At 39.1% G+C, this 13,475-nt stretch overlaps 1 protein-coding gene across 1 annotated transcript; it reads right to left on the bottom strand.

Moving 5' to 3' along the window:
- Positions 1-890: 890 nt before the first annotated feature.
- Positions 891-13,033, bottom strand: spag8 (sperm associated antigen 8). Its single transcript, XM_075456510.1, has 6 exons — positions 12,912-13,033; positions 9,724-9,880; positions 7,730-7,775; positions 4,125-4,239; positions 1,974-2,036; positions 891-920 (listed from the first exon to the last, which is right to left on the bottom strand). Exons 1-6 carry the CDS (start codon positions 12,978-12,980, stop codon positions 891-893), a joined length of 480 nt encoding a protein of 159 aa, XP_075312625.1. The 5' UTR covers positions 12,981-13,033.
- Positions 13,034-13,475: the final 442 nt, after the last annotated feature.

Here is a 13,475-nt window from a genome sequence, read left to right as displayed (position 1 = left end):
AGGGCCGACTTCCTGAAGGGCGCTTTTAAAGTGATACTCCGGAGTAGATTCAACCTGGGGTCATTTGAACCGTGATATCCAGCCAAGTAGCCCACCCGCAGTTTTTTCGACATTGGCTGAACATCAGCTGAGTTACAGAGTTATCCCAAATAGCTTCGTACAAGGGTTAATGGATCCTGGTCCGTATCTCCAAAATTAGCACACTAAAATCACATGCCATGACACCAAACTTCTACAGGAGTACAAATATGGTCTGTACTCACAAAGCGATGCATTTGGAAGTTTGAAAATAGTCCAGGAGTTACACAAGCCTGATAGCTTCTCTGCAGCTAAAGCTGCGTCGACGTCACTTCAGAGAGCTGGGAGCTTCAAAATAAGATGAAGGTTGATCTACTACTGTAGACAACAAAGCAAGGCTGCTCAGTTTCTCCATTGATAAAATAACTTCACAACTCTACAACATAAAAATTCATAAAAAAAAGCATGTAGAATATAGCATATACTTTGTTGTCTACAGTAGTAGATCAACCCTCATCTTACTTTGAAGCTCCCAGCTCTCTGAAGTGACGTCGACGCAGCTTTAGCTGCAGAGAAGCTATCAGGCTTGTGTTGATAATAATAAACTCCTGGACTATTTTCAAACTTCCAAATGCATCGTTTGGTGAGTACAGACCATATTTGTACTACTGTAGAAGTTTGGTGTCATGGCATGTGATTTTAGTGTGGTAATTTTGGAGATACGGACCAGGATCCATTAACCCTTGAACGAAGCTATTCGGGATAACTCAGTAACTCAGCTGATGTTCAGCCAATATCGAAAAAACTGCGGGTGGGCTACTTGGCTGGATATCACGGTTCAAATGACCCCAGGTTGAATCTACTCCGGAGTATCACTTTAAGGTCCGGGCCGCAGTCACGCCCTGTCACACAGAACAAAGCACGAGAAGTGTCAAAATGCACGACTTATACCGCCTTCTTTTTTTTTAATGAGCCATACGAAGGCATTGCATTAGCCCGCAGAATCCCACATGAAATACCAAGCATGCAAATACACGTTACACCCAGAGGCAGCAATGGGGGAGAGGGATCTGAGTCTATAATCATCTTCCTCTGGACTTTGGTGGGTGAGTGGAATTCTTCTGAGAGCTGCTGCTGTTGCATTCTTTTCTCACGTTTCATTTGTGGCCATATATTAAATGTAGGGCTGGGCGAGTTAACTCGTTATTATCGCGTTAACTCGTTAATTATTTAACGCCGATAAGTATTTTAACGCGCATTAACGCAGGTTTTATTTATTTTTTATTTAAAAGAAAAAAAATGTAATTAAATATTTTTGGGGGGCTTTTGTGCCTTTAATGGATAGGATTAATTATTTAACACCAATAAATATTTTATCGCGCATTAACGCATGTTTTTTTAAATTAATTTTTATTTATTAATTAATTTTTTTAATTAATTTTAATGAATTAATTTTATTTTTTTAAATTTTTTTTATTTAAAAAAAACATTTTGGGGGGCTTTTGTGCCTTTAATGGATAGGAAAGTTCAGAGAGACAGGAAGCAGGGGGCAGAGAGAGGGGGAACAACACGCAGCACAGGGCCGTCCAATATGGGACTTGAACCGGGGCCAGCTGCAGCGAGGACTATAGCCTCTGTACATGGGGCGCCTGCTCAACCCACTACGCCACAAACCACCCCTGTTTCATTATTTTTTTTTTTTTTATTATTTTATTCATTTTTGGATTCTGCGTACAAATGCGATTAATCGTGATTAATCAGGAAAATCACGTGATTAATTAGATTAAACATTTTAATCGTTGCCCAGCCCTAATTAAATCCAAAGAGGCTGAAAATGACTCTCATGCACATCAGATCAGAAATGATTTAGACTTGAGAATAAACACAAACAGAGACATCATCACAAACTGTGGATGTAAAACAATCAGATTCAGTTAAAGGACACTTTGACACACCTGTACTCGCTGGTAATTTTCACTCCAAAATGTAACGGCCTGGTCGGTTTTATAATCATGAACCTGAAAATGAGAGAAGAAAACACTTTTTTTTCTGTTTTCTGTGGCTCTTCAGAGCACTTCATAATCGTCACGATGCGCTTGTGCTTGCTTTCAAAAAGAGCAGGTTTCTGTCTGCTGGAAAAAACGCGCCTACGCCATCCTGACGCCAACAGAGATAAAGTGACAAGAAGTGCAGAGCGACATTTAAACGGATGGCGTTGCTTTCTTTCATAGCAACATCAGAGATAAATGGAGGACTTTGCACAACCGCGCGCCCACGTCGGGCGCAGATCAGATGGGATGCAGCTTACGCCAGCTGAATAAATGATGAAAAGAGTTAACCACACAGGTACGAACACACCTCCAACAGCCTCTTCACTGCACCCAACAAACTGTTTGTTCACTTTTCTGCAATCTATGTCGTAATAAGTAATAAAAACAAAAAGGAGGGAAATGCAGAAATAACACTAGAATGCTGTAGGGGACCGATTCTATTCTAAAAAGCAGAAAAAGAAGATTTTATTTATTCTTTAATGCTGTACGGTTTGCACACATCAAAACAGATGTGTTAGAAAGCAGCTGTGACCCTCTGTATCGATCTTACCTCTCTGTAGGCTAAAGTCCGGGACCTAACGCGTGTTGACAGCTGTTAAAAGCAGCGCTGCGTGCCATCCAGAAATACATGCCCAACAGAGTTTTTGTTGTGCTGATTTTAATGACGACCAAATTCCAACGAAACCTCATTTGTGCCTGTAATTACAGGCCGTCCAGAAGTCAAACTACCTATTTTTTTTAGTTGATTATCATCTTTACTGAATATTCCCACAGAACTAGTGTTCCTGATTTCAGCCAAATGTTCCTTTTCTTTGTTTTCCACCGGCTTCATTGTGTTTAAACTGAGACTGTGGGGCTCTAACCTCTTTTAAATATGAATAAAAAGTGTTCCTTATGAAGAAAATAGCAAAAAAAACAGTACTGAACATCGCACGAGGTTAGAATAAAAGCTGGCCAAATTATGTTGAGTTTCAGAGACTTTCCTGTAGAATTTGCTGGAATCATTCAGAATGTCATTGTTCCATCAGTGATGTCAAGCAAAACAAGCCCACCATGTTTCCCTGAGGTCAAAAAGGTTTCTATCTACTTTAAAGGGATAGTTGGCCTCTTTTGACATGAAGCTGTATGACAAGCCAAGCGATTGTGAGGTCTGACTTTTTCCTGGAGAACGATTTTGTGATGCAAATGTATTACTCTTTTGAACGCATATTGTTTTGAGAAGCAAAACGCTTTATTTTTTAAACCCCGGCCAACTAGCCGGACTACCTTCATCAACGCCAAAACGAGGCTGGAACTCGGCTCACAGGACGCAGCAGGGAGTAAGAAAATGGCTGTGTTCGAAACCGCATTCTACATACTGATCGATCAGACAGTATGCAGAGCGTTTACCCACAATGCATTTCGCTCCTGCTCGAGCCGAAATCAGCCGGCCTGAAGCTGATTTCTCTTTAGCTCTAAACTCTGTAAACTTTAGCAACATTTGAAACATTTTCAGGTGAGAAAGTAGTCGTTTAGATCCCCAACGTGTTGAAAACCTGACAAAATACCGGCTATTTACTATTTTGTTCCCACGAATTCGGCGCTACTAAAGCTAGCCGCAGTGAGCAACGCACTTCCTGTTATTTTCACAAAATAAAATACCCGTTGCCTTTTATCACAGGGAAAGCCATTACCATACAATTGGTGCTTTTGTTTTGAAAACAGGAAGTGAACCTACCCTCGTTGTAGCTAGCTTGAAACTGCCGTTTTGACAGGAAATGATGATCGGCGACGTCACGTTACGTTGCATCTTGGGTAGTTTGAGTATGAGTAGTAACCTCATGATGCATACCCAACATTTCGGAGAATCTAGTATGCATCTGGAAACTTCTACTTACTCAAACTCGCATACTAACTCAAAAAGTTAGTATGAGTAGTAGGAGAAGTATGCGGAACACAGCCAATGTTCATAAATGATATTGCTTATATTGCTAAACTATCCCTTTAAGCTGTTGTGTGGAAATACGATGATCTGTATTGAAATGTGTGCGAGCTCCACTGCGTTTCCACACATACTTTTGTAGTTTGAGGTCTGCGGGGCACGAATCCCTCGACACAGAAATCCCTTTGGGTCGTGGAGCTGTAGTCCGTACTGGGGGCCAGAGGCTTCAGTTCTTCACTGATCTTTTCACTGGGAAAAACAAGAGGATAGAAGTTCAGTTCCAAACAGCTGTGTCGGTCTCCGCGAGCCAGCATGCTAATGCTTTCTAACGGAAGAAATTTCCCCCGCCATCCCTTTCTATTCTACTGGCTGAATGTAGCATGAGCTAAAGAAAGCCAGTGAAGGAAATGACGCATTTACGTGACCTCTTGCATTCAGAAAACAGTAAAGGTCGAAGTTGTCTGGCCCCTGGAGGTACAAAAGCATTGCTTCATTCATGTCCTGCGTGCTCATGCCCACACAGAGCTGCAGAGAGGTCTGACAAAGGCAAAACGACTGTGTGGGTGAACCAATTACATGCAAGGTGCATAGTGCTGGATGTGTAAGAAATGTATCTGTCACACCATATCATTTCATAACCTTTCATGGCTTAGTAGTCATCATAGTCGGCATTTACAATATGGAACGATACACTAAGGTGAAAAAGAAACTCTTTCAAAAGATGTATTAATGAAAGGCAACAATTTCTCCTCTAACATCGTTTCTCGTGTCTTTCTGAAGGCTCCAGATCAGCAAACCGACCGCTCTTCTGCTTTTATAGAGGTGCTCACACTTACTGACGATCAGTTAATCAGTTAATAAAGTGCATTTGATCGGCAGCACCTGGCTGCTACTCAGCCTCTGAGTTCCTGTGGAAGCAGTAAAGATGGATTCATTCTTTCACACACCAATTCTGCATTTTGAGTTAGTTTTTACTAGGGCTGGGCAAGTTAACTCGTTATTATCGCGTTAACTCATTGATTATTTAACGCCGAAAAAATATTTTATCGCGCATTAGCGCAGGTTTTATCATTTATTTTATTATTGTAAAAGTCTGTTGCTCACAGGCTTTTATTTTGTAAAAGTCTGTTGCTCACAGGCTTTTATTTTTGTAAGTCTGTTTAAATCATGCTTTTTATTTCTCTGATTTTATCTATTTTTTATTTTTATTATTTTATTTTATTACTTCTTTTTAATGCCTTCTTGTGATTTTATATAGCTGTGAAGCACTTTGAATTGCATTGTGTATGAATTGTGCTCTATAAATAAAATTGCCTTGCCTTCATTCATATGGCAGCACATTTAAAATAAAACTAAATGCTAAAAGCTATACAGTGAACCCTCGTCTTTCGCGGGGGTTACGTTCCAAAAAGAACCCGTGATAGGCGAAATCCGTGAAGTAGTAACCTTTATTTTTTTTACAATTATTATACAATGAAATACTCCATAATACATTGAAACCAAAGAACAAAACCTTTTTACAGGCCCAAGCATTTGTTTAACACATAAAAGTACTGTATAAACGTTTTGGTTTTTTTTACAAATAACTACTGTAGCCTACTGTAAAATAATAATTTTAATCATCAATACGAACTGAAGGCTTCAAATTGCGGAGATCAGCACCGCCTCACCGCGACCCGAGTCACTGGATTAGAACGGGAGAAAATGAAAAATGATTTTGAAAAAAAATACAAAGTACAGTAGGACAAATAGTGACTCACTTGTATTTCACTGCTCTTCTGACTGAGCTGCTGCATCCTGACTCCGCTCTGTAGCGTTTTTTCTTCTAAAGCCCGCGGTGCAGGTGTGTTTTTTCGAGAGAAGAACATAGTTATCGGTAGTTGTTGTCGCTCTTTTTTCTTCTGGGCAAAATAGATTCTTATATACCGACATGCCACCATCGATTATGTTTGAGATCTGTAATGAACGTGTACGTGTACATATTAAACCGCAATGTTATTGACACACAGGTAGAGAAGAAGCGGAGAGACTGTTTAGCCAATCAGAATGCAGAACACAATGCACGATGCAAATCCGTGAAGCAGCGAGACCGTGAAAGGAGAACCGCGTTATAGCGAGGGTTCACTGTACACTACTTTTGAATTAATTTTTGGATCGTACAAATGCGATTAATCGTGATTAATCAGGGAAATCATCAGGGACGCAGGAAGTGGGGTGCTCCGGGTGCTGCAGCACCCCCCACTGGACAACAGACGCAACTACACCACTTGTGTATCAGGCATAGTTTTTCTCCCCCTAATTATTATTCTAAAATAAAAACACAAAATATGAATGTTTTCTACTTTTTTCATACTTATAAGTAGTTTAAAATGTCTTCTAAAAATTTGGTTTGAAATGAATGATAAACTTTTAGACCTCAACCAGACCGGAAAGAACAGTGGCGTAGAACAGTGTGACGGGAGAGACGTTTGTTTATTTAGCTTGTGGTGTCAAGCTAGCAGCAATGCGCCCTTATGAGGGAGTTCATCAGTGCCACACCAGAGCGCAAGGCAACCTTTGGAGTTATTCCATCTGGTAAGCAATGCTTTTAATTAAGTTCGCTTTGGTTAAATTGTTCTCAGCTAGTTGTGTGGTTTTGCTGCTTGATTAGCCTAATTATTTTTCTAGTTTCCTTTATGTTATCAGGCTACTATTTCAGAATAGCAGACTAATGCATGCCTAATTGGTACTGTGTATTTCTTTTTTCATTATTGCTTTGCTGTAGTTCATTGAATGAGCGCAAGTCTGAGGAGAATCAGCGCGGCTGCTTCACTGCCCATGCACAAAAGACAAAGTGCCAGGGCAGCGCGATTTGCTCTTGAGCGCGTCCTCGTCTCTTATGCGATACGTCTCCACATCAGGTGCGCGTTTCCCTTCCGCAAGAAGAACTTGATAATTTCAACGTGAGATTTAAAATAAAAAAATGGTAAAATCTAGCCTCCTTGTTTAAGCTACATAAAACATGCGAGAGTAAGTCAGATAGCCTATGGATTCGCTATTCCTCACCCTAAAATTGATTAGAATGCAGGAAATTGCATCTAAAAAAAATTAATCCCCCCCAGCACCCCCTGGTGAAAATGTGTTCCTGCGTCCCTGGAAATCATGTGATTAATTAGATTAAAAATTTGAATCGTTGCCCAGCCCTAGTTTTTACCAAATCATAAGAGTAGAGTGAGTTACGGAGGAGTTAAGGTAAGTAGGATGTTGTTTTATCATGATTTGATACTTGAAACCTCAGAACTATATCTTCTTATTCGTGGCGTTTTGTTTAACGAAGAACCCTCTGAGCCCTCTGCTAAACGGTGCCTAAGGTATGAATCATGTAGCACTCGCTAACACTTATAAAATCAAGGAAATTTAGTAGATGGCGCTGAGATACTTTCTGCTACTGGACCAACTGTTGACATTATATAAACGAAGCTTTGAAGTCCCAATGGACACTTGACTTCTATGGGACGTTAGTTTCCACATCCGTGGGGATGCACTTTAAATAAACCCCATTAAGATGACTGGCATCCTTATAAAACCACCACCATAAAATCTGATTTAAAGGTACCGCGGCTGTGACTGAGCAAAATGAAACCCAGACCTGTAAATATTACATCACTCTCCACATACATGCTGCTCTGAAGACGTGGTGAGGCAGCGTTCTTCGCCTCCATAAACAAATGATTTACTGAGCATCAAAAGGCTGATTTACCTTATCATCTGGACAACGTGCTTTTCCAAAAGCTCTCTTCTGATGCCTGAAACATGCAAATACAGAATAAAGAATAAAAGATGAGGTGAGCATGTGTCGCAAAACACCCAAAGCAACATTTTAGATCTGAATAATGACACATGACAGACTCTTTGTGGCAGCAGTCGTGAATAAGATAGATTTACAAATGATTGCATTTGGTTTTCATTGACATTTTAAAGTCCCTACTTTTCTGAATTGGGATTGTTGACTTTGGGGGGGGTTTGTCCACCCGAGTGGTTCCAGTGCTGGTTCAGAGCCAGAGTCGAACTTTGAACCAGTTTTTTCTGTTTTGCCCCAACTGTAAGCACTTTTAAATCCAGGTTAAAAACATTTCTCTTTCGGTGTGCTTATGGTTGAGTTTATATTTTTCTTTTTCTTTTTGAGTTTATATTTCATACTTTTTCTTTTTGATAGCTTTTAACTGTGTTTTCATTTTTATTCTAATTTTTTTATTCTCTTTAAATTGCTTGTTTTTATGCTGCTTTATGCTGTTCTTTTAAATGCCTTGTCTTTATGTAAAGCACATTCAATTCAATTCATTTTTATTTATATAGCGCCAAATACAACAAATGTCATCTCAAGGCACTTAGATAATAAAGTCAAATTCAAGCCAATTGGAATTCAGTTCATTGTAATCATTGAGTTGCCTGTGGTATGAAATGCGCTGTATAAATAAAGATGCCTTGCCTTGAATTCACACACTCTTTGCTGGGCCAGAGAAAAGTTCGGCTGGCGTTCGGGGGTCGTGGACAGAACATCCTGACCGATTCAAAGGTCGTGACCACCACATTCAAAAATCCATTTTGGTGTTTAGTCTGATTAAACAGACAGAGCTGAAAAAAACAGGACTACATTGTTGATGTACGGAAGCCCATGTGGTACGTATAAACTTTTTTTTGATCGTTTTCTCGAGATAACAAGTTAATTTACCGATGGTTTTCGAGGCCACTTTTTCTCCCCAGTCCGCCCCTGTTTATATGTGTTTATTGGTTTGTCTTGTAGAGATAATAATAATATTAATAATAATATATAAGTTTTATACAGCGCTATAGATAACTTTCATATCGGCCCGCGTCCTTTAAGGAGACGGCCGGCTCGACTGCAGCCCAGCAGGCGTTTACACCTCAGTGATCCTGCTGATATAGTCGACTTCATCAGTGACCAGCTGAGGGGACCAGGCCGTCTCCATGGTTACCGATGATGCACGAGAGGTGCCGTAATGGTTTTCTCGAGATAACGAGATAAATAACTCGTTATTTCGAGAAAACTAAATGCTTGTCACACCAGCAGGATTTGCTTTGTGCATTTTCACAAACGCTCCACATTCCATGTTTGATTCATAGGCTACTTTATTCAGTTTTCATTGAAAGGGGGTAAAAATGGGTAAAAACCTTTGCCAGAAATACATATAAACACATATAAACAGAGGCGGACTCGGGAGAAAAAGTGGCCTCGCAAACCATCGGTAAATTAACTCGTTATCTCGAGAAAACGATCTTTGTTTTCTCGAGATAACGAGTTAATTATCTCGTTATCACTGGAAAACGGATGGAATCAAATGTATGTATCTAATAAATTATTAAATAAATTATTTTATTTGTTTCTCTTTATATTCTTTTATGTATTTTTAATGCTTCTTCCACTCCCTGCTGCAATGCTTTTATTTTATGTAAAGCACTTTGAATTGTTTGTACATGAAATGTGCTATATAAATAAATTTGATTTGATTTGATATGGCCGTTTAGGGCTTCCATATTGATGCGAGGTCAAAGCAGCAGCTCCGTTTTCCTTTTATTTTCCTGCTGTTTCATTGTTTTTACCTGTTGTGTCTGAACGCCGCCCAGTGAAACATATAGAGCAGCAATCACCACATGCAGCTGATTTTTCTCACCAGCCCTGAATCAGCACCGGAAGTGCTTTTGGTCAAACACGGTTTAAAAGACTCCTCCTACCCCGCAACCTCACTCCTGGACCCACTGGAGTCACGTGACTTGCTTTCGACGTGGTCATGCTCTCCATCCGAGACTCTCGGTCCGTCGTGAGGATCCCTGCGTGTCCGTGTTTCTGGATCCACTTTGGGTCCCCTGAGTCAAGAGCGGCGACGGCTCTCTGAATGTTGAAAAAGGGCAAAAAAGAAAATAAACCCTCACTTTTCTGATTTTCTGCTACATATTCATCAATAATTGGTAATAAACTATCAAAGGCTTGATTAGCTCAGCTTACACATCAATGGTACAATTTTTATTGCATGATTTATTTGGTGTTTACTTGGTGCACCTTGTTGCTGAGCAACCAGAAAAAAAGTACATTATTGATTTCTGAAATGTAATTCCTTTTCCATTAAGTAAATAAGGTAACATTCTGTCTGATTAATCATTTGATTTCACATTGACTTGATTTAAATTAATTTTAACAACTTTCAAAATCTGTCTCACCCAACTTTTCAATAATGGCATGTTTCACTTCACCAATTTCAGTATTTATTGTACAACATTTACTCTAACACGTTTTGCATATGACTGCATAAACTCTTTAAAGGAAAATGAGTCAAACCTTTTTGAGCTGAGAAAGTAATTTATAATTATTTTCAATTAAAATGATAGGGTAACAGGGTTGCATAAAGTAAGATGGATGAGTAGCTACACTATGTTTGATTATAGTTCATCATATAAAAGTGACAAATAAATGCCCAAGACACCAAAGTGTTCTTTGAATAACTTTTAATACCTTCTGTCACACTTTTCCTCAAATAACACCCAAAAAAATAGAAGAAATAATAATAATTAAAGAAACTTTGCTGAAACTTGCCCTTTGGTTCAGAACATTGCTTTTAAACCTTTGATGGCTGGCTGCCCTAGCCTATCAACATATTCACTCTAACATTATCTATTTTGCATGTGGATTATTTAAAAATTTTATTTAATTTTATTTAACTTTTTTATTTTTTAAATTTTATTTTTATTTTATAATTATGATATATATATATTTTTAAATTAAATTAATTTAATTTTTAATTTTATTTAAAGTGGTTATCCATTCTGCATAACAGCTTAATGCGTTCAGGGTCGCGGGGAACAGAAAAACTACTTTTGTAAAGATGTCGATCTTCACTTTAATAGTCTTGCTCTTATTCTAGTTTATTGGTATTAGTTCAAAATTCCTCTTTGCCTGTGTCATTGTTTGGGGAAAAGACGCTGAATAATCAATGAAATAGTCAAAAGAAAGACCTTGGCAACAATTCACAAACAAGGAGAAACATCTGAAAGAAAATATATAATCTCAGATGCAAAGAGTTTTACTGAATATCTCAGAAGTTGCTTCATTCCAATTTCAACTCATAATTGATCCATATGAGCCATTTCATTTGACTTTACATGTCGTTTAATACAAATAAAAAGATAAAGAATACACTTGCAACTCTAAGGCAGAGATTTTCTAAACGATTGCACTAATTATTAAAAGAATAACTTCAATGTTTGTGATGTGGCTGAGAAGCTCACAGACATACTGGAGGAATTAAACTGTTCTCCCCCAAAGTCACAAAGTACGACTAAACTTATATGTATTAAGTGTGGTCTGGATATGTCAAACAGCAGCATGTGGTTATCTTGGCTTCCTTTCCGAGCGTGTGTGGAATTAAACAAAATAATCACGATCCTATCTGTATTCAGGAATGTAACAACACTAAAAAAAGGAGGGAGTGCGGTTTCTCTTGTTCCCCCGAAAAAAACGGTCTGAGTCTTTGAACACGGTTGCTCCAAACATCCAGAGAGGACAGACATGTCGCGCCAAAGGGGGGTTGAGGTCAGGCACGTCACCAGACACTTTTTACCGGGGCACATGCCCCTGTAAACATGCCCACATACATCCTTCAGACTACGCTGATGTGCCAAGGAAGAAAAACATAAACCCGATTTTCCCGATTTCAACCACGTAACCTACTTTATCTGATGCTGCATAGATCTAAAGCAGTGATACTCACTATTTTTTTTACAAGAGCCACATTAGCAGAGCAAAATCAAGGGAAGAGCCACTTTTACGACAACATACTAAAGTTCCTTTTTGTAAATATGCATTTCTACATGTAAAAAAGAAACAACACAGCCAATATATTTTCAATTCAGACCACATTTTTCTTAATACTGGGATGAGTGGAAGCTGGCGTGCATGTCCTTGACTTTCTTCATGTTGTATTTGTAGTTTGTTGTTGTAATCATAGTGAGACATTCAGGATGAGCATGGTTTTTGTGCTGGTTTTTGCCCTTTTTTAAATCAAAACCGATCCATTGTGTCTGCATCTCGCGCCGGCGAAAGGAGCTAGCGTGCTCTGCGGTCAAGTGTGATGGTGGTTTAAGCGGGCTGAGTTGCCAGGTTTAACAGTTCCCCCTTTAGGAAACACCATTAAGCCTTAATTAATACTTAATAAAAATACTTTATACTACAAAAACGCATATAAACGCCATATAAATAAAGATTGATTGATTGATTTACTAAACTACCTTAGCCATAATAAATGGGTAAAATGTGGGTAGGCTAGTTTAAAAGGCTACTCAATCAGGGGAATAACTTATCAGGCCATATCAGGTACTTTTAATTTAAGATGTTGACTATTTATTTTGCAATACTCCCTCTTGTGGAAGTATTTAAAGGCTTACTTGATGCTGTTTGATGAGCTACAGAATGAGGAATCGAAAAGCTAAATGGCTTAACTCAAAGGTGTTTTTAATTTGCTTAGATAGCCTATAGCTCTGTTAAACCTGTTGAGCTTCATGCAAATTTGAATAAATGTTCTTATACATCCAGTACAGGCTTATATTCTGTATACAGTACGGCAGTGTTGGTGGTGGTGTTCTGGCTGGGGGCCCGGGCCCCCGTACAGCTGTATGCCCAGCACCGTCCCTGGTTGAGGTTGGAAAAGAAGCGGCAGGTGTTTGGGGCTGAACTCCAGGTGAGCCCAGCTGTTTCTTCTCAGTTAAAAGCCTGCACAGCGCAGACCATATCTGCTAAAACACTCTGTGCTCTTTGTTTTTGGTGAAAGTTATTTCATGCTGTCGGTTTTCGTGCAAACAAACGGTCCACACGTTATAGTTTCCATGTCTTCCCCGGTACTGCGGAGGATATTAACCAGTTATTCACTCACCTCTTCGGCCCAGTTGTGCTGGAGAATCCCGCCAGCTTTACTTCTCAAAGCGGCCGACTGCTCGGTCATTATACCAAGAAGACAACCACAAACACTAAAGCAAAAAACGAGCCGGCGCGGCGTCTCCGTCCAACAACTCAGCAACAAGTTCGGTTGACGGAAGTGTCGCCATGGCAACGGGACACTTCAGTTGGGGGGGACATGTAAACACATTAACGGGCAAATTGGAAAAAATATATAAATTCTCATTAATCAAAGCTATACTAGTCATATAACAGGGTTATTTTCTTCTTCCCTGTCGGTTTGGGGCGATCTTTCCGTCTATTCCTTTTAAATCTTCTCTTTCTGCATCTGTACGGACGCATTTTAAATATTTAAACGGTTTTTAAATGTTCATCTATACTTTTAAAGCAACGGTTAGGGTTGGGGCAATTTATTTCACTTTAAACCAAGATCAAATCAAATTTATTTATATAGCACATTTCATTAACAAACAATTCAAAGTGCTTTATATAAAGTAAAAGCACTGCAGCAGGGAGTGTAAGAAGCATTAAAAAAATACAT

Source organism: Odontesthes bonariensis, chromosome 22, assembly GCF_027942865.1.
Source record: "Odontesthes bonariensis isolate fOdoBon6 chromosome 22, fOdoBon6.hap1, whole genome shotgun sequence".
In the NCBI taxonomy this organism is placed as follows: domain Eukaryota; kingdom Metazoa; phylum Chordata; class Actinopteri; order Atheriniformes; family Atherinopsidae; genus Odontesthes; species Odontesthes bonariensis.
The sequence above is the reverse complement of the archived record's forward strand: the minus strand, read 5'-3'. Positions and strand labels throughout refer to the sequence as shown.